Source organism: Rana temporaria, chromosome 4 (assembly GCF_905171775.1).
Source record: "Rana temporaria chromosome 4, aRanTem1.1, whole genome shotgun sequence".
Classification (NCBI taxonomy): Eukaryota; Metazoa; Chordata; class Amphibia; order Anura; family Ranidae; genus Rana; species Rana temporaria.
In genome coordinates, this window is record NC_053492.1 from 249,992,850 (window position 1) to 250,015,148 (window position 22,299).

At 40.9% G+C, this 22,299-nt stretch overlaps 1 protein-coding gene across 1 annotated transcript in view; it reads right to left on the reverse strand.

Annotated features, from left to right (window-relative positions):
* MMS22L (MMS22 like, DNA repair protein) overlaps positions 1-22,299 on the reverse strand; it is a 127,639-nt gene that overhangs the window by 7,849 nt on the left and 97,491 nt on the right. Inside the window, exons 14-20 of the mRNA XM_040350133.1 lie at positions 14,643-14,824; positions 14,322-14,472; positions 10,957-11,093; positions 6,928-7,070; positions 6,618-6,777; positions 5,643-5,812; positions 384-595 (exon numbers count right to left, since the gene is read on the reverse strand). Coding sequence (XP_040206067.1) covers positions 384-595; positions 5,643-5,812; positions 6,618-6,777; positions 6,928-7,070; positions 10,957-11,093; positions 14,322-14,472; positions 14,643-14,824 — 1,155 coding nt within the window. The remainder of the gene's footprint in view (positions 1-383; positions 596-5,642; positions 5,813-6,617; positions 6,778-6,927; positions 7,071-10,956; positions 11,094-14,321; positions 14,473-14,642; positions 14,825-22,299) is intronic.

Below are 22,299 nucleotides of genomic sequence, written 5' to 3' on the forward strand. Positions count from 1 at the left end.
TTCACACTGCTGCGACTTGGGATCCCACTTCTGAGACCCCAAGTTGCGTGACATGTGAAATCCCATGTTAGTCAATGAGAGCGGTCTTAATTAGCACTATTGAAATCGCTACAACTTTAGAAAAAGGTTCCTGTACTACTTCAAGGCGACTTCTATCTGACTTGTACCCAAAGACTTTAATGGAAGTCACCTCCAAGTCGGATTCTCATCTATATTGAAGTGATTTGGATCTGACATTACAGGAAGATGACCTAAACATTTCCGGAAAGTCTCTTCAGAGTTGCATCATCGCCAGCAAATCACCAGGAAGTTGTCTGGCAAAGTCGCATCAGCGTGAACTGAGCCTTAGAGTTGGTATACAAAAGGGAACAGAATATACTTACTTTATGACTTGCATTACAGTTTTTCTAAGGATGGCAGTATGTGGGCTCTGAACAGAATCACACAAGGCTAAAAGTATAGGATGGCTTCCAGCAGTTGGGGCTTGAGGAGCACTGGGCAAAAATCTCCCAAAATATTGCTCAATAATAGTTTTTAGCTGCTGTTTTACATAGGAAGCTTGTACTTGAGATTGACGAGCAATGATTGACAGACCCTAAAAAAAAAAAATTAAAAAAAAAAATTAAAAGAAGTATAGGCTTATAATTTGCATATTTTATTATGTTATTTTTAGGCAAACATGACCAAGCTGAGCAGGCTGGTGCCTCAAACCACACAGTTACATCTCTCTGCATTCACCAGTTTTTGTGATTTCTGATAAAAAGCCAAGTTGCGGGACCATAGGTGTTCAAATTTTTGGCGAGTCTTACCTATAAAAATCCATATCCATATGACCAGTGTAAATTAGATCTAAACCCTAGCTGGGTGACATTTAGTTTGCAAAAGCACAATGTGGGAAAGTGATCAAAACTGGAGCAGCCAAAATCTTGAGCAACTATACATGGCAACTGATCAGCTTCTATCTTCAGCTTGTTCAGTTAACCTTTGAAAATTAAACATCGAAGTTGATAGGTTGTCATGCACAGCTGCTTCAATTTTTTTTAATTCTTTCCTATGTATGAGACCATTTTTTTTATAACATAAAAAAAATCCACTTTTTGCATCTTCATGCCGACGATTTCCTTTAGCCTCTGCCAGCCACTTCATGTCTAAATACACTCCAGTTTGATCAGGGCCGGCTTCCTGAGAACGACATTTGTGCACCATTCTTGGGCCATTTGTATTGGCACATCCACTTGCAGTCTGCTTCAGAAGTGCGTGAAGAACTGGGCGACAGTTGTCACCCCATAAAGAGTATGAACAAGGACCTTCATGGCAGAATCACCAGGTATGCTTTTAATGAATACTGCACATTTAAAAAAAAAAATAACATTTTATAAGATTTTTGTAATTGGGTTTAGATTTGCTTAAAGCATCTTGCCTTTACAAAATAATTTACTGCTTGTGTCGCAGATTGGTTGGTGACTACCTAATAAAAGCCCCTTTCTGACTCATGCTTCCCAGTTCTGAAGCCACCATTACTTCTAGTGTGGACAGATGAGAACAAAAATAAGATTGTGAATATTTGATGCTCATGCACAGGGCAGCCATCACAAATTTTAGGGCCCCTTACACAGCTTTAGTCAGGGCCCCCCTGCCGCAAGATAAGCGGCGGGGGGTGGTGTGCGGGACGGGACAGGGGGGGGGGGGGGGTTGTTGCTGACAAACAAAACAAAGTCAAGTCTTCTCTCTCCTGCCACGAGTTGCTAAAGTCAGACAAAACAAATTCTAAATAGGTTCCTTTAAGCTAACACAGTGTCTCCCCGCAGGGATGTAGTGAGCATGCTGACTAACCCCCAGCCAGAACGGCTCGAATGATGGGGGAAAGCTTACTCAGGAGAAACAGGAAGTGAGAAATTCTGACAAAGAAAAAAACATTTAGAAGGGAAATCGAAGGAAAAGGTAAGTGAACCAACAATGCACTAGCTTAAAGGAACCCATTTAAAAAAAAAAAACCTTTACAACCCCCTTTAATACCATGTATTGCCCCCTTTCACATAAATGGCAGCTTGAAGTCTTCTGTGGTATTTGTGGATGAGGCTCTTTATCTTCTTGGATAGTATAGCTGCCCATTCCTCTTGGCAAAAATCCTCCAGTTCCTGTAAATTCTTGGGCGGTCTTGCATGAACTGCACGTTTGAGATCTCACCAGAGTGGCTCAATAATATTGAGGTCAGGAGACTGAGATGGCCATTCCAGAACCTTCACGTTATTCTGCTGTAGCCAATGACAGGTCGACTTGGCCTTGTGTTTTGGATCATTGTCATGTTGGAATGTCCAAGTACGTCCCATGCGCAGCTTCCTGGCTGATGAATGTAAATGTTCCTCCAGTATTTTCTGATAACATACTGCATTTATCTTTCCATTAATTTTGACCACATTTCATGTGCCTTTGTAGCTCACACATCCCCAAAACATCAGGGACCCACCTTCGTGTTTCACAGTAGGAATGGTGTATCTTTCATCATAGGCCGTGTTGGCTCCTCTCAAAATGTAGCGTTTATGGTTGTGGCCAAAAAGCTCAATTTTAGTCTCATCACTCCAAATGACTGTGCCAGAAGGTTTGAGGGTTGTCTCTGTGCTGTTTGGCATATTGTAAGCAGAATACTTTGTGGCATTTGCGTAGTAATGGCTTTCTTCTGGTGACTCCACCAGGCAGCCCATCTTTCTTCAAGTGCCTCCTTATTAAGCATCTTGAAAAGGCCACACCACATGTTTTCAGAGTCCTGTATTTCACCTGAAGTTATTTGTAGGTTTTTCTTTGCATCCCGGAATTTTCCTCACAGTTGTGGCTGAAATTTTAGTTGGTCTACCTGACCGTGGTTTGGTTTCAACAGAACCCCTCATTTTCCACTTCTTGATTAGAGTTTGAACACTGCTGATTGGCCTTCTCAATTTCTTGGATATCTTTTATATTCCTTTCCTGTTTTATACAGTTCAACTACCTTTTCCCGCAGATCCTTTTGACAATTCTTTTGCTTTTCCCCATGACTCAGAATCCAGAAAGGCCAGTGCAGCACTGGATGAAAGATGCAAGGGTCTGTAAGGAGTCCAGGAACTTACTGACCTTTTATACACACACACACACACACACACACACACACTAATGACAAGCAAACAGATCACAGATGAGGATGGTTACCTTTAATAGCCATTCAAACCCCTGTGTGTCAATTTGTGTGCATTTTATCAGGCCAAAATCACCAGGGTATGTAAACTTTTGATCAGGGTCATTTGGGTAGTTTCTGTTGTCATTATGATTTAAAGAGTAAACACAGTTGATTGATAATAAATGGCTTCAGCCAAACACTAACCATGAGTGAAAGAAAAGTTTGTGTTATCATTCATATTCTCTGAAAAATGGCCAAGAAATCTAATTCTGCCAGGGTATGTAAACATATGAGCATAACTGTATATATACTAGGGTGAATTTAGACAGGAGCCAATTAACCAACCAGCATGTCTTTGGAGTGTGGGAGGAAACTGAATCACTTATAACAACTAACATACTGTTGCTAACCATTAAAGACTACTTTTAAAGATATTTAAACATGACTGATGGGGGTCCCAACACTTTAAATAATGCTAGTGTTAGGATGTTCTGCTATTAAGCTCCCTCACATATTGCTCTGTAGCAAGATTACAATTCCAAGAGCTAATTCAGTCCTGGAGTACTGTGAATATAAAATACAAAAAAAGGTACCGCGCTAAAAATATTGAGTGATAATAACCAAATAAGTGAAAAATAGTGACAAATTCAAAAAAATGTGAATAAGATGATATAACATTTGAAACCAATATTAGATCAATGTAAAAGTCCCAAGTAGTGAAGTGGTTAATAATTTGAAAAAAGAAGGTAGGTGCACTGAAAAAAATCTTCTTCCACCAAAAAGGGACACCCAGGTAGTGAGATGTAGTCTCCTTACCGAATACATCAGCGGTCAGTAAGGCACAGGGATGATTATAGTCTTCCCAATCAGACTTTCTCCGGCAGGTGAATGGAAAGGGCAGATCCTCAGCAACAGTCCCCAACACATGGAATAATATGGCTCATATATATTGGAAAAATGAACAAAAACACTCCATAGTGAAGTACTGCAAAGATCGCAGGTTTAATAAAGGTTGGGTTGCACTTAGTTAAGATGAATTAAAATGGCATGGGATAGACAGAAAGTGGCGTTTTGATCCGATCCAGTCCTGTCAGCTGGTCTCCGTGTGTGTATCTCCTCGTGAGCGTGATGACGTTCCACGCAAAATCCGGCCGTTTATTTTTCCGTTTTTGTTCATTTTTCCAATATATATGAGCCATATTATTCCATGTGTTGGGGACTGTTGCTGAGGATCTGCCCTTTCCATTCACCTGCCGGAGAAAGTCTGATTGGGAAGACTATAATCATCTCTGTGCCTTACTGACCGTGAATATAGCGGTCAGTGGATTCAGTAAGGAGACTACATCTTACTACCTGGGTGTCCCTTTTTGGTGGAAGAAGATTTTTTCAGTGCACCTCCCTTCTTTTTTCAAATTATTAACCACTTCACTACTTGGGACTTTTACATTGATATAATATTGGTTTCAAACGTTTATTTTATATCATCTTATTCACATTCTTTTGAATTTGTCACTATTTTTCACTTATTTGGTTATTATCACTCAATATTTTTAGTGCTGTACCTTTTTTGTATTTTATGTCTTTTACTTTGGGTATCTTGAGTAATAGGTACTGGCGGCTTCTTTAATTAGGTTAATATATATTTATTCACGTGTTAGCGCAGTTATTTTTCCCTAGGGAAAGAATCTCTTATATACCTGGAGTACTGTGAGCCCAGAAATCATGATGATGTACCCCCAGGAAGGTGCGTCAACAGGCTGGGCTCACAGGAAATGGGCAGAATTACTCAAGTGCCAAATTACCTGGTGAGTTCAACTTTAACACCTTAAAACGTCTTATGATCTGAAAACAGTGGACAACGTGAGGTGTTCATTCACCCCAGGCTAAAACATTTTTAAAAAGAAGAGGCCAAGGAGACGCAGATCAGTCTTTTTTTTGTCAGGAATGCTTTGCAGGAAGCTTCTTGCTATCCAAAAAAACATTATATTAACTAGAGAAATAGGAAAGGTTCAGTAACTCATAGCAATCATGATAAATCAACTTTCATTGATCTGTTTATGTAAAACTGTTGAAAAGGAGAAGTTTTATTGTCACTGCATTTGCTGCACTTACCAATGTCCTTGTCAGTAGTGTGTGTGTGTGTATATTACATATTATATATGTGTGTATATTACATATTATATATATATATATATATATATATATATATACACACACATATACACACACACACACACACCCTATATGGTCTCTGATTTAAAAAAAAATATATATATATATTTTAATACAAATTATGGCAACACCTATAATGCGATTTTATCACAAATATATTCTTTAGGCACTAGTAGGTAAAATTTTAAAGAGAAATATGCAGGCAGACGTACACTTCAGACATTGGACTACACTGTGCATTCCCCAAATAAGGAGACATTTTCAGCAGTCACTGTGGGACACACATTCTGCTACACTCTTCCAGCATGTTTCAAACCTGTACCTGGAGAAAGAGAGGCAGGCTCTCCTTTACAGCAGACAGCATAGCTGCCGGCAAACCCTTATCTTGTTGGAACAAAGCATGTGGTAAAAGCAGGTAATCGATGATGCGGAAGAGGAGCTGCTGTGCTTTGGAAGTGGCCAGAATCGATGCCCAGTACCGCACAAGATATCCTGGAAAGAAGACAAGAAAGAAGATAAAACAGCAGCAGACCCTGCACATTTGGCATACCCTCAGGAGTCCATCAGTGTGACTTATTCTGTAGTTAAATCACATCTCATATGAAGCTTAGCTTGAACATTCACAACCAAGGCATTACGCCTGAAAGTTTCCTGTATTTTCAGAGTTCCAAATGCTTGCTGAACACAGCTATGCACATTTTCATGGTGTGTCAGCCAAGAATTATTACTTTAAGTGACAAATAGGAGCATTTCTTTGTTCACTGAATAGGAAATTCTATGTCACATACAGTAGAAGTGCCAATGCATCAAATGTGATAGAAAGGGTTACAGTGCAGATGTTAAACAAAGTCAGTATTTTTACACTGGTACATCTTATATATTCCTGCTTTCTACATTTGTTTGAAGAGTGCAGTTTGGTTTACTGCAGACCATGTGTTATTACATTAAAGGCCACAACAGATTGTGGATTCCCATTTCAACCAAACGAATAAAATAACTTTCTAAAGAGGGAGAGGGGGGGAGAGAGAGAGAGAGAGGGGGGGGGGGGGGGGAGAGAGAGAGAACACATGCCTCCATGAACCTCTCTGTTAGCCATAAATATGCCTTTAATTGTTTGAATTCACAAACTTGCAACAACAATGCAGAATGGAAAAACAACAAGCCAAGAGATGTACAACACAACCACGCTTATAAAGCAAGCATTGGCCGTGTTCTATAGGACAGGTGTACTTTTTTTTTTAGACTGGCCTATACAGGAAGCAAGTAATATGCCCCTAAATATAATGTGCCCACTCACCTACAGTACGGTACGTAATCTGCATCCCTTCTACAGGCCCATTCTTAGTAAGGTTAGGCTTGACATATTTTAGGATATCACCAGAATACTCCAGGCATTTTGACACCATGGCAGACTTTTCTGACAAGGTCTCCAGGCCACTATACACTATGCCAACTATCTAAAAACAGGAGAAAAAAAAAATCTTAGGTTTTCATATTGCTTACCATAGTGCTTTTTAAAATTCAAATAAAGAAAAACAAAGAGGTCAGTTTTTAAAGACGCAAGCCAGACATTGAATATTTTTTGCCTGTGGGTTGCGATATATTACCTGGAAAAACTGCAAAAGTGCACTTTTTGGATCCTGCTTGTAACTTGCTGGTTCGATTTGAGCTTTAACAAACATATTTTCTATTTCAGGCAGCTTGAATATTAACCGGGTTAGTTCTGTGAGCTGTTCTGAAAGTACCAACGCTGTAAAATGAAACCAGGAATCATGCCTATTATATCAACAAGGTATCTGTATAAAATACATGTTGCTTCAAAGTATTTGTATAAGCTCTTAATAGTCATTTACAATTACAGTAAAACCTTGGTTTGAGAGCGTTTTGCAAGATAAGCCACATTTTTTAATAACCTTTGACTTGATATACAAGCGATGTCTTGATATAAGAGTAGCGTCATGTCACAACTGATTATAAAATAGAAGAGAGGCGCCTCTAAGTGTAGCAATATGGTTACATTTAAATGAAGGTACAATATTTAGAAGGTCACATGGTTGATGATTAAGAGAGGCACATCTAAGTACGCAGGCATCCGGGGTAAAGCTGTCCACATAGACCGGGGGTCTCAAACTGGCGGCCCCCCCAGCTGTTGCAAAACGTCCCTTCCACACTGCGCTCCATGAGCGCTTCAAGCCTCGCTTTTAGATCGCACTACTACAGGGTAGTCTTTCCGGTCACGATTGCAGACTGACAGCGGTGAGAGACGGCGGTGCGGAGGATGGTCTATGTGGACACAGCGTTGCACGATTGTCAGTTAAATTAACAAAGTGTTGTATCGCAAAAAATGGCCTGGTCAGGAAGGGGGTAAAACCTTCCGGAGCTGAAGTGGTTAAACTGCTTTGTACTACTACTACTACACTCAGGAGGCGCTGCCTGTTTTGTCTCTCTGTTTCTACCCTACAGAGTTAGTTTACCTCTAAGGACAGCTCCTGCCATTAGCCTATTACTGGACTTATGGACTCATTTTAGTTGATCTGTCACAAAGACTGTTTATCATCGCTGATGTCTATAGGTAACCACCTGTAGGGCTCCGAGTGTTCATGGCTACATAGTGTTCGCGCCACAAAATATTTTTTTTTTACCAGGTCAAATTCAGCTGCTTACACAGCTTGCATTTAACGTATACATTTAAGGATTTATTTTTCATTACAGAGTTGCATAAATTGGAGACCTTTATTCAGGTCTTGGACCCCTTTCACACTGAGACACTTTGCAGGAGCTATAGCGCTAAAAATAGCACCTGCAAAGCGCCCTGGTAGGGCGTCAGAAAAAGTCCTGCCAGCAGCTTCTTTGCAGCGTATTAGAAGCGGTGAATACACTGCCCATTGAACTCAATGGGCAGCACCATCAGCAGGCAGATAGCGGCAGTTAAAAGCGACCCGCTAGCGGCCAAAAAGCACAGCGAAAAAAAACGGTAAAGCGGCACTAAAAGTTGCGGTGTTTTACCGCCGACGTCCGGGACGGCTCAGTGTAAAAGGGGTCTTAGAGTTAAAATATCAATAAAACCTTTGTTGGCCATTGTGGACTTCCTGTAGGCATGTGTGCCTTTTGTTTCAGGATACTAAATGTCTACAAGGTCTAATTTGCATGAAAATTAAAGTAGAACTAAAGGCAAAACTTTTTTAATTTTAGAGTAAGGGAGGGATATCCCTTGTAAGGTATATTTTTGTCATCTGTGTCCCATTGGTGACATTGCTCTTCACTTCCTGTCCCAGACAAAACAGGAAGAGATGGGAAATCACTTTAAAGTGAAGGAATCCCTGGCTGCCGTTATCAGGGTCACCAGATCTAGCGTCCCCGTTTTAAGAAAAATTATCACCAATGCCATTCTGGGACAGCCCAAAATGTTGGACAACTTGTTTTCAGTTTTGTCGATAATCGTAAACAGGACTCAGAGAGGGTTAATCTCCCTGACAGACACAGACAGCAAGAAACACCCGACAGCGGTTCTAATCCATCTCCACACTATTAAAAACGCAAAAAAAAAAAAAAAAAAAAAAAAAAAAGAAGATTTGCCTTTAGTTATACTTTAAACATGTTTACACAGTCCCCCCATGCAAAAGGCGAGCGCATGCATCAGTCCCACACACACAGCGATCCTACAATACATGCAAGGTATCACCGCAAACATCACATCAAGGGCAGTAATTCTAGCCCCAGACCGCCTGTGTAAATCTAAACTGGTAACCATAAGGCTGGGTTCACACTAAGATCGCATACGGCTCACAGAAGGGGTCTGCTGCCTCCCTGTTCTCCATTTCAGGGATGAATTAGGGCCGAATTTATGCCTGAATTCGGACCTGAAAACTGAGCCAAAGACGCACAGGACCCCTGTGCAATCTGCTCTGCAGCCATCCCAGAGATGTGGGAACCGACTCCATAGAACAGGGTTTGACAAATTTGCTTGGAATCTAGGTGCCAGCTAAAAAAAGTTAGGAGCCAGGAGCGCATCGTCCCGCCAAGTCCACGAGTGGACGCAATTTTGAAGCGTGACATGTTGGGTATCAATTTACTCGGCGTAACATTATCTTTCACAATATAAAAAAAAAAAATTGGGATAACTTTACTGTTGTCTTTTTTTAATTAAAAAAAGTGTATTTTTTTTCCCAAAAAAAGTGCGCTTGTAAGACCGCTGCGCAAATACGGTGTGACAAAGTATTGCAACGATCGCCATTTTATTCTCTAGGGTGTTAGAATAAAAAAATATATATAATGTTTTGGGGGTTCTAATTAGAGGGAAGGAGATGGCAGTGAAAACAGTGGAAATAACTAATTAGAGCTGCTGTTTTACTTGTAATGCCAACGGCCACCACCTGCCCGCGGCCTCAATTACCGGCGGGCGCCAGGTCACAATTTGTCGCAATTGCGACCAGGTGCCTGGATTTTGTGGAGCCCGGCCATAGAGAGCCGTTCACAATCTCCTGTCATACTGTCAAGGCTTTTAAAATGGCACCTATGGAAAAAACGGACCATTTACTAGGTATAACATCATCTTTTATATTTTACGGCGCAATTAGGTATTGTGTTTTTGTGCATTAAAATAAAAATAAAAAATAAATTACAAAAAAATAAATTGCCTTTTAAAGAACTCTGCGCAAATACTGTATGATATAAAGAATTGCAACAACAACCATTTTATTCTTTAGGGCCTCTGCTTTAAGAGGTTCCAAGCAATTTTCTAGCAAAAAATTAAGGTTTCATCATGTAAACAAAAAGCGACAGAAAAGGCTGGACAGGGGCACTTTAATTTTTTCTTTTTTACATTTTAATATTTTGTTCATCTTTACACTGTCTCTTTTTTTTTTCTTTTGATCACTTTTAATGTCATCAAAGGAAATATAAATCCCCTGTGATAGCAATAGGCAGTGACAGGTACTCTTAACAGAGATCTGGGTCTACTCTGCCCGTCAATGTATTTTTTTTACCCACTATGTTTTACATCCGGAGAAACCGAAAGTGTTGAAATGCTCATCCCTTCTGGATTCTTAGACCATAGAGCTTATTGGCGTTGTTGAGTTGTTCTGGTCTTCGAACAGCTCTACGGCTGAACACCCGGGTTTCCCGTTGGACAGAACAGCTGCGGAGGGCGGCGGGGTTGTTGTATTCGGCGAGTCCCTTCCGCTGCTTGCGAAAGCAATCTAGTGGCTAATTAGCTGCTAGGATCGCTTTTACAAGAAAGCTGACCAACGGCTGAAAAAAAAAAAAAAAAAAAAAAACACAATACTGGAATGATATTTGTGGTTGCAGGCATCGCCCTGGTATAACCACTCACAGTCCAGCGACATAATGGAGGTACGTCGCTGGTTGTCAGGTGGCTAACAATCCTTGATTAATAGCCGTTAATTCTATCCACTCCAGAGCCTACAGTGAAAATGCATTGAAAAAGGTATGTAGACACACAAAAAGCGTGCATGACAATGCATCTGCCCAATGCTACAACAAAAAATACACCTATGTTCATGCATAGGTCTAAACAGGCCCAAAATGTTTCAACAATCTATGGTAATGAAAAAATTAAAACTATATTTAATGAACTAGAAACTACTGCAGGAGAATGCTTTAGGCATAAATCTTACATTTTTCAGTGTCTGTTCGAATTGTACCATCCACTGGCTGATCAACATACATCTGCAAAACACATCGACTCCATGTTCTGATTGACAGGGCCTGATAAGCTGCATTTCCAATGCCATTGAGAGCCTCTGTTAATGTTCTAGGGAATACAATGTAATTAAAAAGCTTTTCAATGTTACTTAAGCTTCACGCAGCTATAATGCGACATAAAACACCACAATTAGACAGCGACTTTTATATAAACAGGGCAAAAATGGTATGCAGTATCCAATCTGGACATCTTTCATAGCCTCCAATTGATGAAACTGATGAAATGTGAATTCTGATTGGTTTCTAGGAGTTATTGCATCTCTACGCACCTTACACTGTGCTGTTAAACAGACCTGATTGTGTCTGACTAGCACATTCACTTTCAGAGACCTAATTACATAGCTATCTTTAGAGGCTAAATAATTGCTTAATGAGCATTACAGAAGTTTAATTTCTTCTAGCTGCGATGATATAAATGGCTGATTGCGCAATCTTTCAAAGCTGTCACCACGTTAGCACACATTACAGCAGCAGCGTTCGATGTGTGGCCTTCCAGTTATTGTGGAAGTTAAAGTCACGGTACATCTTGTCAGCAGCTGTCTGGTAGGACATGCTAGAATTTGGAGTACACAACAGATGTAGAGACCAGTTTGCGTCCTTCAGCAGGAAATTGAACTACCAAACCTTGTATGCAAATAGGATAACTTGTGCGACTAACAAAAAAGAGACCACACACAAAGTTGTGTCTTTTAAGGACTTTGAGTTTGTGTTAATAGCATTGGTTTGAAATGCTTCTGAGATCATTCAGACTAGTACATTGGATATGCAGTTGATGACCTTCTTAACCACTTAAGACCCGGACCAAAATGCAGCTAAAGGACCTTGCCCCTTTTTGCGATTCGGCACTGCGTCGCTTTAACTGACAATTGCGCAGTCGTGGGACGTGTCTCCCACACAAAATTGGCGTCCTTTTTTTCCCACAAATAGAGCTTTCTTTTGGTGGTATTTGATCACCTCTTTGGTTTTTATGTTTTGCGCTATAAACAAAAATAGAGTGACAATTTTGAAAAAAATGCAATATTTTTTACTTTTTGCTATAATAAATATCCCCCAAAAATATATAAATTTTTATTTTTTTTACTCAGTTTAGGCCGATATGTATTCTTCTACCTATTTTTGGTATAAAAAAAATCGCAATAAGCGTTTATCGGTTGGTTTATAGCGTTTACAAAAATAGGGGATAGTTTTATTGCATTTTTATTATTGTTACTACTAAAATGCATTGTTTATTGTGAAAATGACAGTTGCAGTTTGGGAGTTAACCACAAGGGGGCGCTGATGGGGTTATGTGTTCCCTGAAGTGTGTTTACAACTGTAGGGGGGTGTGGCTGTAGGTGTGACGTCATCGATTGTGTCCCCCTATAAAAGGGATGACACGATTGATGCAGCCGCCACAGTGAAGCACGGGGTACTCTCCCCGTTCTTCAGCTCCGGGGACCGATCGCAGGACTCCAGCGGCGATCGGGTCCGCTGGTCCCGCGGGCCCGGAGCGCGCGCCCGCGACCCATGGCTGGGTACTAGTACAGGACGTACCTGTACGTTACATGTGCCCAGCCGTGCCATTCTGCTGATGTATATATGCAGGAGGCGGTCTTTAAGTGGTTAACTGCATTTGACCTGCTGCAAGCCACTTTTTCATTCCCATTGATTCGTTTGGGCATGCGAAACCCGCTTGAAGCAAACAGTGTCGTCAACACACAGGCCCATAGAGATGCCAACTAAAGTCCACACACACAATGCAGGCCAATACTGCACATATTAGTGGGTATAGGGGCACCTCTACACAGACTGCACCCATTGGTATGTGCTGCATCTGCACTACAGGCTGTTCACCATAGAGGTTGTAATTCATGTGATAATGCATCTGATCCTGTCAAATCATGTATTTTGTCCAATATTTCTCAAAATATACAAGCCAAAATAAAAAGGGCAATGCTGAAAGCCTCAAGACTAAGACCTTGAGCCATTGGTCCTTCATGACCAAAGAAATTGTTGTGGGGTTATAAATAACACACAGCTACAGAGTAACCTCATCACAACAAATGAGATTCTTTCTACTACTTGACAGAAAACGTGGCCCTAGATGTTTAACAGAAGATGAAAAATCTGCCTGTCCTCTAAACAATCACTGTGACATTGAGCCTACTGTAATCTTTCTCTATGATTCAGGTGAATTGTGATTTGGACATGTGAAGAGAAGGTATTGTCATTTCTACAGGAAATAGAATACTTGAAGAGGTCTGTGACTGATAAAGCACAGCTCTGGTGTGCTGTCTATGACACCAGTTAACTCCTAACTAGTGATCATTTGACAGTATATAAAAACATTCTGCACAGAGGGCATTTGTTTTAATATTTTTATTTAGGAAAAAGCAGGGCTTAGGTTATACCTCCCAAGGTGCATTAACAAGAGCAAAGTTCCTGTCATTTATGCTGACAAAACTGTTAAAATGTGCATTCTTCTTAAGCCGGCCATAGATGCTTCAAATCTAAACCGTTTAGCAGGGACCAGCCAAGATTAGAACCATGTATGGGCGGTCTTTTGATTGATCAACTTGGGTACAACCAGCCTGTCAGATTTTAAATGTGTTTATTGACAGTGGCTTGTTATAGCTGCTAGCAGTAATCACTGTATTATCCTAGTGGGGACAGTTCTCTCTGCTGGGAGAACACAATGGCTCCACCAGAGGTATTTCCCTATCAACACTGTGCTGACTTTGTGGTTGCAGCAAAGAAAAATTACTCCATCTATGGCTGGCTTTACATATCTGTGTAAGGCTGGGTTCACACTACGATTTTCCCGTCCGTCAGCCGCATACGATTTCAGTATTGAAAACGTACGGGCCCGGACGGGAAAACGTATAGATAGACAATGCATTGCAAATCGTATGCACTCAGATGCATCCGGGTGCGTACGATTTGCTGGCAAAACGTTTTTTAAACGTACGCAAAACCGTGTTCAACCACGGTTTTGCGGCCGTTTTTGAAACAGTATGGCAAACGCATACGTTTTTTTTTAACGTTAATGTCAATGGAAACGCACATATGTGCGGTTCCATACGTTCACGCCCGTTTCAGCCGCATACGTTTTTTCATATAAATCGTATGCGGCTGACGGACGGGAAAATCGTAGTGTGAACCCAGCCTCACTTGGCAAAAAAAACTTTTACCAAGACTTTATTGCACTAAACGGAAGAACTGAACTTTTTTCTTTTTTTTTAAGGCCAAGCACAAGTATGCCTTCCATCATATTATAATTCCATTAATGCTATCTTACCTGTTTGCAATTAGATGGCTCAGATAGCGGGACACCAGCTGGGGAGTGACCATGTCATCCCATCCAAATAGTTGCATCATTGATACAATAGGCTGAGGTTGAAGCTCAGGTGGCGCACTGCTAGGTATGTCCAAAGCCAGAAGAGTGTAGCCTGGAAAAAAAAAAAAAAAAAAAAAAAACACAGACCGTGTATAAACACCAATATGCCATAGATATTTAGGAGAAATAAAAAACATTAAATTACCTTTATAATAAAATAACTGTAAAATAGGACAGAAGATATAAACAAGACATAGGTAAAAAGGGGAAAAGAGCACAGACCTGCTGCCGTGTCAGCTAGCTGGGAGGGAGGTGTTTGGGAAAGTCTCAGGCTCTTCAAGAAAGGGAAGAAATTTCTCCAGAGAGCAGCAGCGACAGCTAGATGGCGCTCTTTTGCCACAGACAATGCCTGTGCTTGGATGCCTGCATTCCCATGTCCTTGGGCTGCGCGACTGTGAATATTTCTGCAAAAGAACACAATATCCCAATACATTTTGAAAGCAAACCAGCTACTTTATTTTCTCGTTCATTTGCATCTACCCAGTATACCCCCCAAGAAAACAATTAACATACCAACTCACATTTCATTAAAAGGAGCGCTTAGACATTCCTAAATACCTGGATTCAAATGTTCATTTCTATTAATAGTCTAAAGTTCATATAGTAAGTTTTTAGATTGTATGCACAGCGACCTGCAATAAAGCATCAAGAACTTAAATATCTTTAGCGATTAAGGACATTAATTGAATATAAAAGTTGGATATTGTACACCAGCAAATTCCCCCCCCCCCCCCCCCCTTTGCTTATGGCCTGCACTAAAATGCTACTTAGATAAGCAGATCTGACAACTCAACTGATGAGAAATTTACTTGTCACCAAGTTACTTGACACATAACATGCCACAACATTTCTATCTGACTTTTACACTGTCGAGTATCGAATGCTCTGAAAGGATCCTTCCATGTAGCACATTAATGCTCATCAATTAACCCCTACACTGCCTGATTGATGCAAGTGATGCCAGTATCCTACCCATTACTGAGCTGTGCATGGAAGGCCTAAATTCTAAAAAAGGCAAAAAACAAATAGCAAATATAAAACAGAACATAAAATATATTAAAGTGGTTAAGCCACTCTTGCATGTATGCACCAGCAGCGCCATCTCCGATTGTTGTCTCCCCCTCTGTGTGCGATATATAAAAATAAATAATAATATGCTATAAATACTTCATGCAAGAGCCAAGATCCACCATCACATGACCAGCTGGGTCTCCCCTCTCCTCCTCTGATAGATGCAGTGGGAGGGGTCGAGATTCCCCCACAGACATCAGTCAGGAGAGGAGGAGAGAGCAGGCCGGTTATGGGATTGCCGCTCTTAAAACTAGGTATTTAAAGCATTTCTATTTTTTTTTATAAATCTCACACACACACACACACACACACACACACACACACAGTGCAATAGGAGACAGTGCTGATGGTGCATACATGTTAGGCCCCGTACACACGACCGAGTTTCTCGGCAGAATTCAGCCAGAAACTCGTGTGCCAGAAACTCGGTCGGAGCTGGATTCTGCCGAGAAACTCGGTCGTGTGTACACTTTTCAGCGAGGAACCCGTCGAGGAATTTGTCGGGCCGAAAAGAGAACATGTTCTCTATTTCCTCGTTGTTCAATGAGGAAAGTCGGCCCGCCGAGCTCCTCGGCGGCTTCCACACTGAACTCGACTCGTGTTTGGCACGTCGAGTTCCTCGGTCGTGTGTACGGGGCCTTACAGTTATGCAAGCAAGGCGGGAAAATCACTGTCATTAACGGACATGCAGGGAGGGGAGGGGACACAGGACAAAGAGGAGACAGATAGCAGGGCTGTGGATGATAGAGGCATGTAAACGGACCACCACGGTGTCAGGGCCAAATGACACAGCACAAGCACTGTAATATATAACATGCTTTAAGATCAGTTTTATTGTATTTTTTTTTTTGGGGGGGGGGGGGGGGTTAACCCTTAGCCGTTTTTTTTTTTTAAAGCCAGCATATAACCAGCTTCAAGTAACCTTCATTAAGTATAAAAATATGTACAACGCTTTCACACATTATCAGCAATGTTAATTCCGCCACCACCCCATCTGTATCTTCGCTTATAAAATGCAATTTAGGAACACTATATTAAAAGGCCTGTGTACCCATGTGGCAGAAAGCCCAACAAATACATAACAAGTCAGAAAATGGCCGTTCCAAGGATAAGCTGTATACCTGTATACTTACATTGCAGTGTCTCCTTCAACAGAACGTGCATAAGATTTCCTAATGCGTTTTACAAAATGATATTACATGACTGTGGCCACATCTTTGTTAGTATAGTAAGGACAAACGTTGCAGCCATACAAAGCATCTCCCTTCTGCAGACAATGTGGCATGAATTCAATAATACACTCAATTTTCTTTGATTCCTCTAGTACCGTGCTCGCTACTTAATCTAATTTGGAAGTTGTGACTTTCTAGAGGTTTAATAGAGATATGTCTGCAGGGAATCAATGTTCCCTGAAAAGGGGGGAGGGGAAAAAGGCATTAACAAATTTGTCTGGCAGAGCCACATTCAAAGCATTACTGCGGTAGGCTGATGAACTAAATAACATGCTTATTAAAAACAATCTGGGGGAACGCGCCATCATTGTTGTTTCCATTTATCTTTTGGTCAACCCAATTCTGTGCGTATATTAAAATTATTACATTACTTTTATTGAATTGTGTGAACAGCCTTGTAAAGTCAAAGCCTGGATACAAATGATAACAGATCAGAATGAGGCACTGAAAAGCTGCTAGACATATGGTGTTAGGTCACCACATAGCATGAGTTTGGTTTACACTCACCAAATGCCCCAAGCATACATACAGAGTTATAAGATACTAAATCTTTGCTTATGCATATTATACCAATAGATTAGCGGACTTGAATAAATGTAAAATAAGGTTATAAATTGTACAACAAATGAAAAATGATCAATACAGACCAGTCTGGGATTTACCCAAGTATGTGCCTAGACAAAAACGGAGTAGCAGCAAACCAAGCTTACCCTTGTGCTAACCCCTCCTCTAAAGGCCAACACCAGGTTTCTTGTGACTTTAAAGCGGAGCTCCACCCTAAAGTGGAACTCCCACTGATCGGATCCCTCCCCCACTCCGGTGACACCTTTCAAGGGGGAGGGGGGTGCAGATACCTGTCTAAAGACAGGTATTTGCACCCACTTCCGGCCACAGTCTGCGGGCAGGATGTCACCTCCCCCCCCCCCTGTTGTGTTCTGGGAACACTCGGCTCCCAGAGCACAGCGGGAGTCAATCAGCAGGCACAGCGCGACTCACTCAAGCATGCGCCGTAGGGAACCGAGCAGTGAAGCCGGAGCGCTTCACTTCCTGGTTCCCTCACCGAGGATGGGGGAGGGCAGCAGAGTGATGAGCGATCTCTCGTCCTCTGCTGCGGACGGCGCTGGACTCCAGGACAGGTAAGTGTGCCGATATTAAAAGTCAGTATTTGTAGCTTTAAAGTGGTTCTAAAACATATTTTTTTTACCTCAATGCATTCCCTGCATTATGATAATACATTTTTTTTAGGTAGTATTGCTCTGTCACCCCCCTTAGTCCTCACTCACACCAGCATTGTGCCTGTTTGTAGTCTCTCTCGCTTCTCATTCCTGCTCTTGCTGTAGTCAGTCAAATCCTGCGAGGGAGCAAGGGCAACAGGTGTATATATGGATGCAGACAGCGTGCGTGGCTTGGGATCAAGCCCACATGAATTCCCCCATTGCAAATGCTATTGGGACACTTGCATAATAAGAGGAGCCAGGAGTGCCACATTAGGTTTGCGTATACCAGCGAATGCCATTGTTATAAACATCCATTTTTACTGAATTAAATTGATTCAGTGTTTACAATTTTGATTATCTGTGGTTGGCCACAGTTAATCACATGGTATAGATGGGCTGTAATAGGCCATGTCTGTACCATGTGATTACTATGGGCAATTACAGAGATCAACGCAATTGTACACAATGAATAGCATGAATAAAAGAGCAATTTATTGTGTAGAATTGTCATGTGGTCTGCTGTGATTGGTCACAGCAATCACAAGGTGCTGGCAGCGGCGGGTACACTGATCAGTCCGGTGGACACAGCGGGTGACAGATCTTGCTGGCATGTTCCAGAATGTCGCCATATGGCATCAGGCTCGGGTTTCCCACTGATAACCAACATTTGTTTTTTTACATCTTAAACTAGGGTGCCTTGAGATTTTGGATATCTTTAAAGGGTGTCATAACTGAAAAAGGGTTGGGAAATGTGTCTTCAAAAGTTTACAAAAATGGATTTTGATGCAACTTTAAGCACTGCCTGTGTAATCTTGGTCTATGGCCCTCAAGTCGCATCAAAGTCAGATTTAAGTAGTGCAGGAATTACTTTGAAGTTGCTGCGACTTGAGGTCACACAGATATGAATGGTACTCTGCAGTCCCAAGTAGCAGGACAAGTCGCACAAAGTCTAGCTCTAGTCAAATCACTTACCTGTAATGGAGGATGTCCCAAGTTGTGCAGGCAGCTTGACCCCGAATAATTCTTCACTGCACGAATGCCTGTCCTGTCTATGAACTTCTAGTGCTGCATGAGTTAAAGTTCAGGTAGAACAGCAGTACAGATGGTTTGACTGGGACACATACTCTCCTTCCTCCTCCTCCTCCTCCATTGACAAAAAATAATTATATTGCATGCAAGACAATCAGTGAATGAGGGATAGTTTTATCAGTCACAAGATTCTTTCCCCTATTCACAGATGTTATTTCACTGATTGCACTGCCTGTAATACAATCTCCATGGAGGAGGAGGAAGGAGGAGGGGGCGTGTCCTAGTCAGATCATCTGTACTGCTGTTCTGACTGCACAATGCGGGACCTACTTCATTGCAGGCAAGATGTGTGACTAAAGCTGTAGTTTATTTTATTATTTTAGATAAACTTTAGCTTTAAAGACTATGTAAATATGTTAATGCCTGCACACATTTGTTTAAAACAAACTTAAAAAAAAAAAAACCTTGGGTCTGGTTCTTGTCCATTAACAGTTTTTTTTCCCCCACTTAGCTGGGGGAGACCTAAATACAAAGCATGAGTGTATACCATCTGATATAATTGTTGGGTCTTAAATGACAGCACAGGTGCAGTATCATCACAAATTTCAATAAAAAAAAGACAATCATCAACCCTCATCAATACTTTGTGATGGCATGCTGCAATTCTGTCTTCATACAGAGAGTAATATTCAAAAGGTAGAATAATGTGGTGTCTTTTTATTTCATATGAAGCTTATGATAAAAGGTGGCTTAGAAGTACCATGACACCTAATTAGCAATGATATAAAGAAAATCAAGGCACGGGGCAGGTGTGCTTTTCCCTGGTTGCAACAGTTCTGTCTGGCCAATTAAAAGCTTTGTCTCAAATCAGCTTGCTCTAATAAGCATTATATTTGATAGCGAAGCTACACACCAAATCTGACACAAAGTGAAAAATACAAGAATATTCCACTTATTGGGACACATTGCCCCTCGTAAAAAAAATTAATTTACATGAATAACCAATTATTTTTTTTTACTGTTAAAAAAAAAAAAAAAAAAAAAAAAGGGAGAACCGACCAAAGGCGAGCTATAAAATTCACATTAATTGTGTATTTTCTAATTTAACTTAAACTGATAGGTAGCTATAGCCAATTTGGTTCCATCCCATATTTTTCAATCTCTCTCAAGGGTGCTGTAGAACATCTGGAACAAGGCCACTTTGTTCTTGGGAGACAACACAGGTTGACGTAGACAAAGAAAAAAAATGGACCTGGCTCTTGGGTGACTTCTAGTGTCTAGTAACCACTGGCCAGCCCATTCTGTTAACAAGCAAGGTTCTGCTCTTCTTCTTCTGTCCCTTTTCCCATCAGCATTGTGTTTTTAGAAATGCACACACATAAGCTCAAACATCAAGTAGGCGAGGTCTACAAGTTGTGAGATATATCACGGTACTCCACAAAGGGCAGCGTTCTAGGCGAGAGGCTGTGACCAACCACCAAATGAAAAAGTATACGCAGGACGGAGAAAAACACCAACTTACCAAATCACCACATTTAAATACATCCCCGATTACACGATGTTGTACTTTTTTCCTTAAAACATTGTTATCTTAAGCAGTTTGCACTTATTTAAGGGTATAATCATATGATCTACATTAAATTCAAGGATTTCCTATAAGTGCAAAATGTAAAAGCTTGTCACAGATTCAAGAACAGCAGCAATTATACTGCAGTTAGGTGGGTGTACATTCCAATTTCTGAGGTTTTATTTATAAGGATGCACTGGATAATAGGCATAGCGATTTGCATTCTGTCAAACCTGCCCCTGAAAACTTGATATGGGAAAAATCGGAGACCACAAGTAAAAAAACGGCAAAGGCACACTGTATTTGCTTAAATGATACTTTTGCATATACAAACCTAAATGGGCAAGTCAATTAATGGATAAAAAAATAAACAAAAAATCAAAACACAAAGATAAGCAATGCCATGAATTTTGTGGTTCAAATAAACACTGGAGACATGTCCCTGTTAACACAAAGTCCAAAAATATGATGGACTAATCTCAGCAGGCAGCCAGACTCACTCACTCCTACTCACTTAAGGCAGGTGCCCCCCCCCCCTGCTCCTACATTGTTAACCCTTTAGTAATAATACATATAATAATAAAATATGTAGACTATTTAATGTTGACAAAGAAATGTGGATGAGGTTGCTAATGAACATCTTCATACATGTATTCCAACATCTTCCCAATTATACAGTTGTAAAAGTAATCACCCCCCCCCCCTTTAAGTTTCAGAGGATGTGTTGGTCAAAATAATAGAGATGGTTAACAAGTAGAGGTGGGTATAGCAAAATACTGGTTTTACACATCAAGAGAAAATGTGACTATTGAGCAATGTACAAATGGGGTTCAGGGAGGGCTGTAGAGGCAATAGAATGCAGAGTAATTGTCAGCAAGCAATATTACTTGTGTGGGTTATTGCCGTTATATTTGCTGACAGCACTGGCAATGGCGGCCTTTCACATCACAGGATGGAGGAAGTATATACAGTACAATAATATTGCTCTTGTGGATGCTACTTGGATAGGCCCATAATAAGCCAATGACTGACTAAATATGGGAATGTGTCCAATCAAGGGCAATGATTTTGACTTTGACAGCATCCCAATCCTTTGTTTATGTATGCTACAGGGCAGGGGGTGATCCAGCAATCAGATGATTGGAGAAAAAAAAAATATTATACACACCCAGTGTGTGTGTGTGTATAATTATATATATATATATATATATAAAATAATAAAGTCCCTACAGTCAAACACGGTAGAGTTTCACTGTTGTTTTGGGTTTGCTTTGCTGATTCAGACACTGGCTGTCTTGACTGTGTGCATTGCATTATGAAATCTGAAAACTACCAAAGAATTCTGGGGTGCAATGTAGGGTCCAGTGTCAGAAAGTTGGGTCTCCGTCAGAGGTCATGGGTTTTACAGCATGACAAGGACTCAAAGCAAACGTCAAAAAGCACCCAGAAATGGTTTAGGACAAAGCGCTGAGAGTACAGTATTGAACTGGCCAGCAATGAGTCCAGATCTAAATCCCATACAGCACCTGTGGAGGGATCTCGAAACAGCAGTTGGGAAAAGGAACCATTCCAATCTGAGAGACCTGGAGCAGTTGGCGAAAGAGTGGTCCAAAATTCAAGAGCCTAAATATTTGTAATTGCAACAATTTTCTGGGCAAAAATTTATTGGGTGAAACATGTAGGTTTTCTTTTGCTTTTGGGGGCACCTTTGTTTTTGGGGTTTACGGGGAGGGGAGTTTGATTTCATATTTTGGTAGTTGATG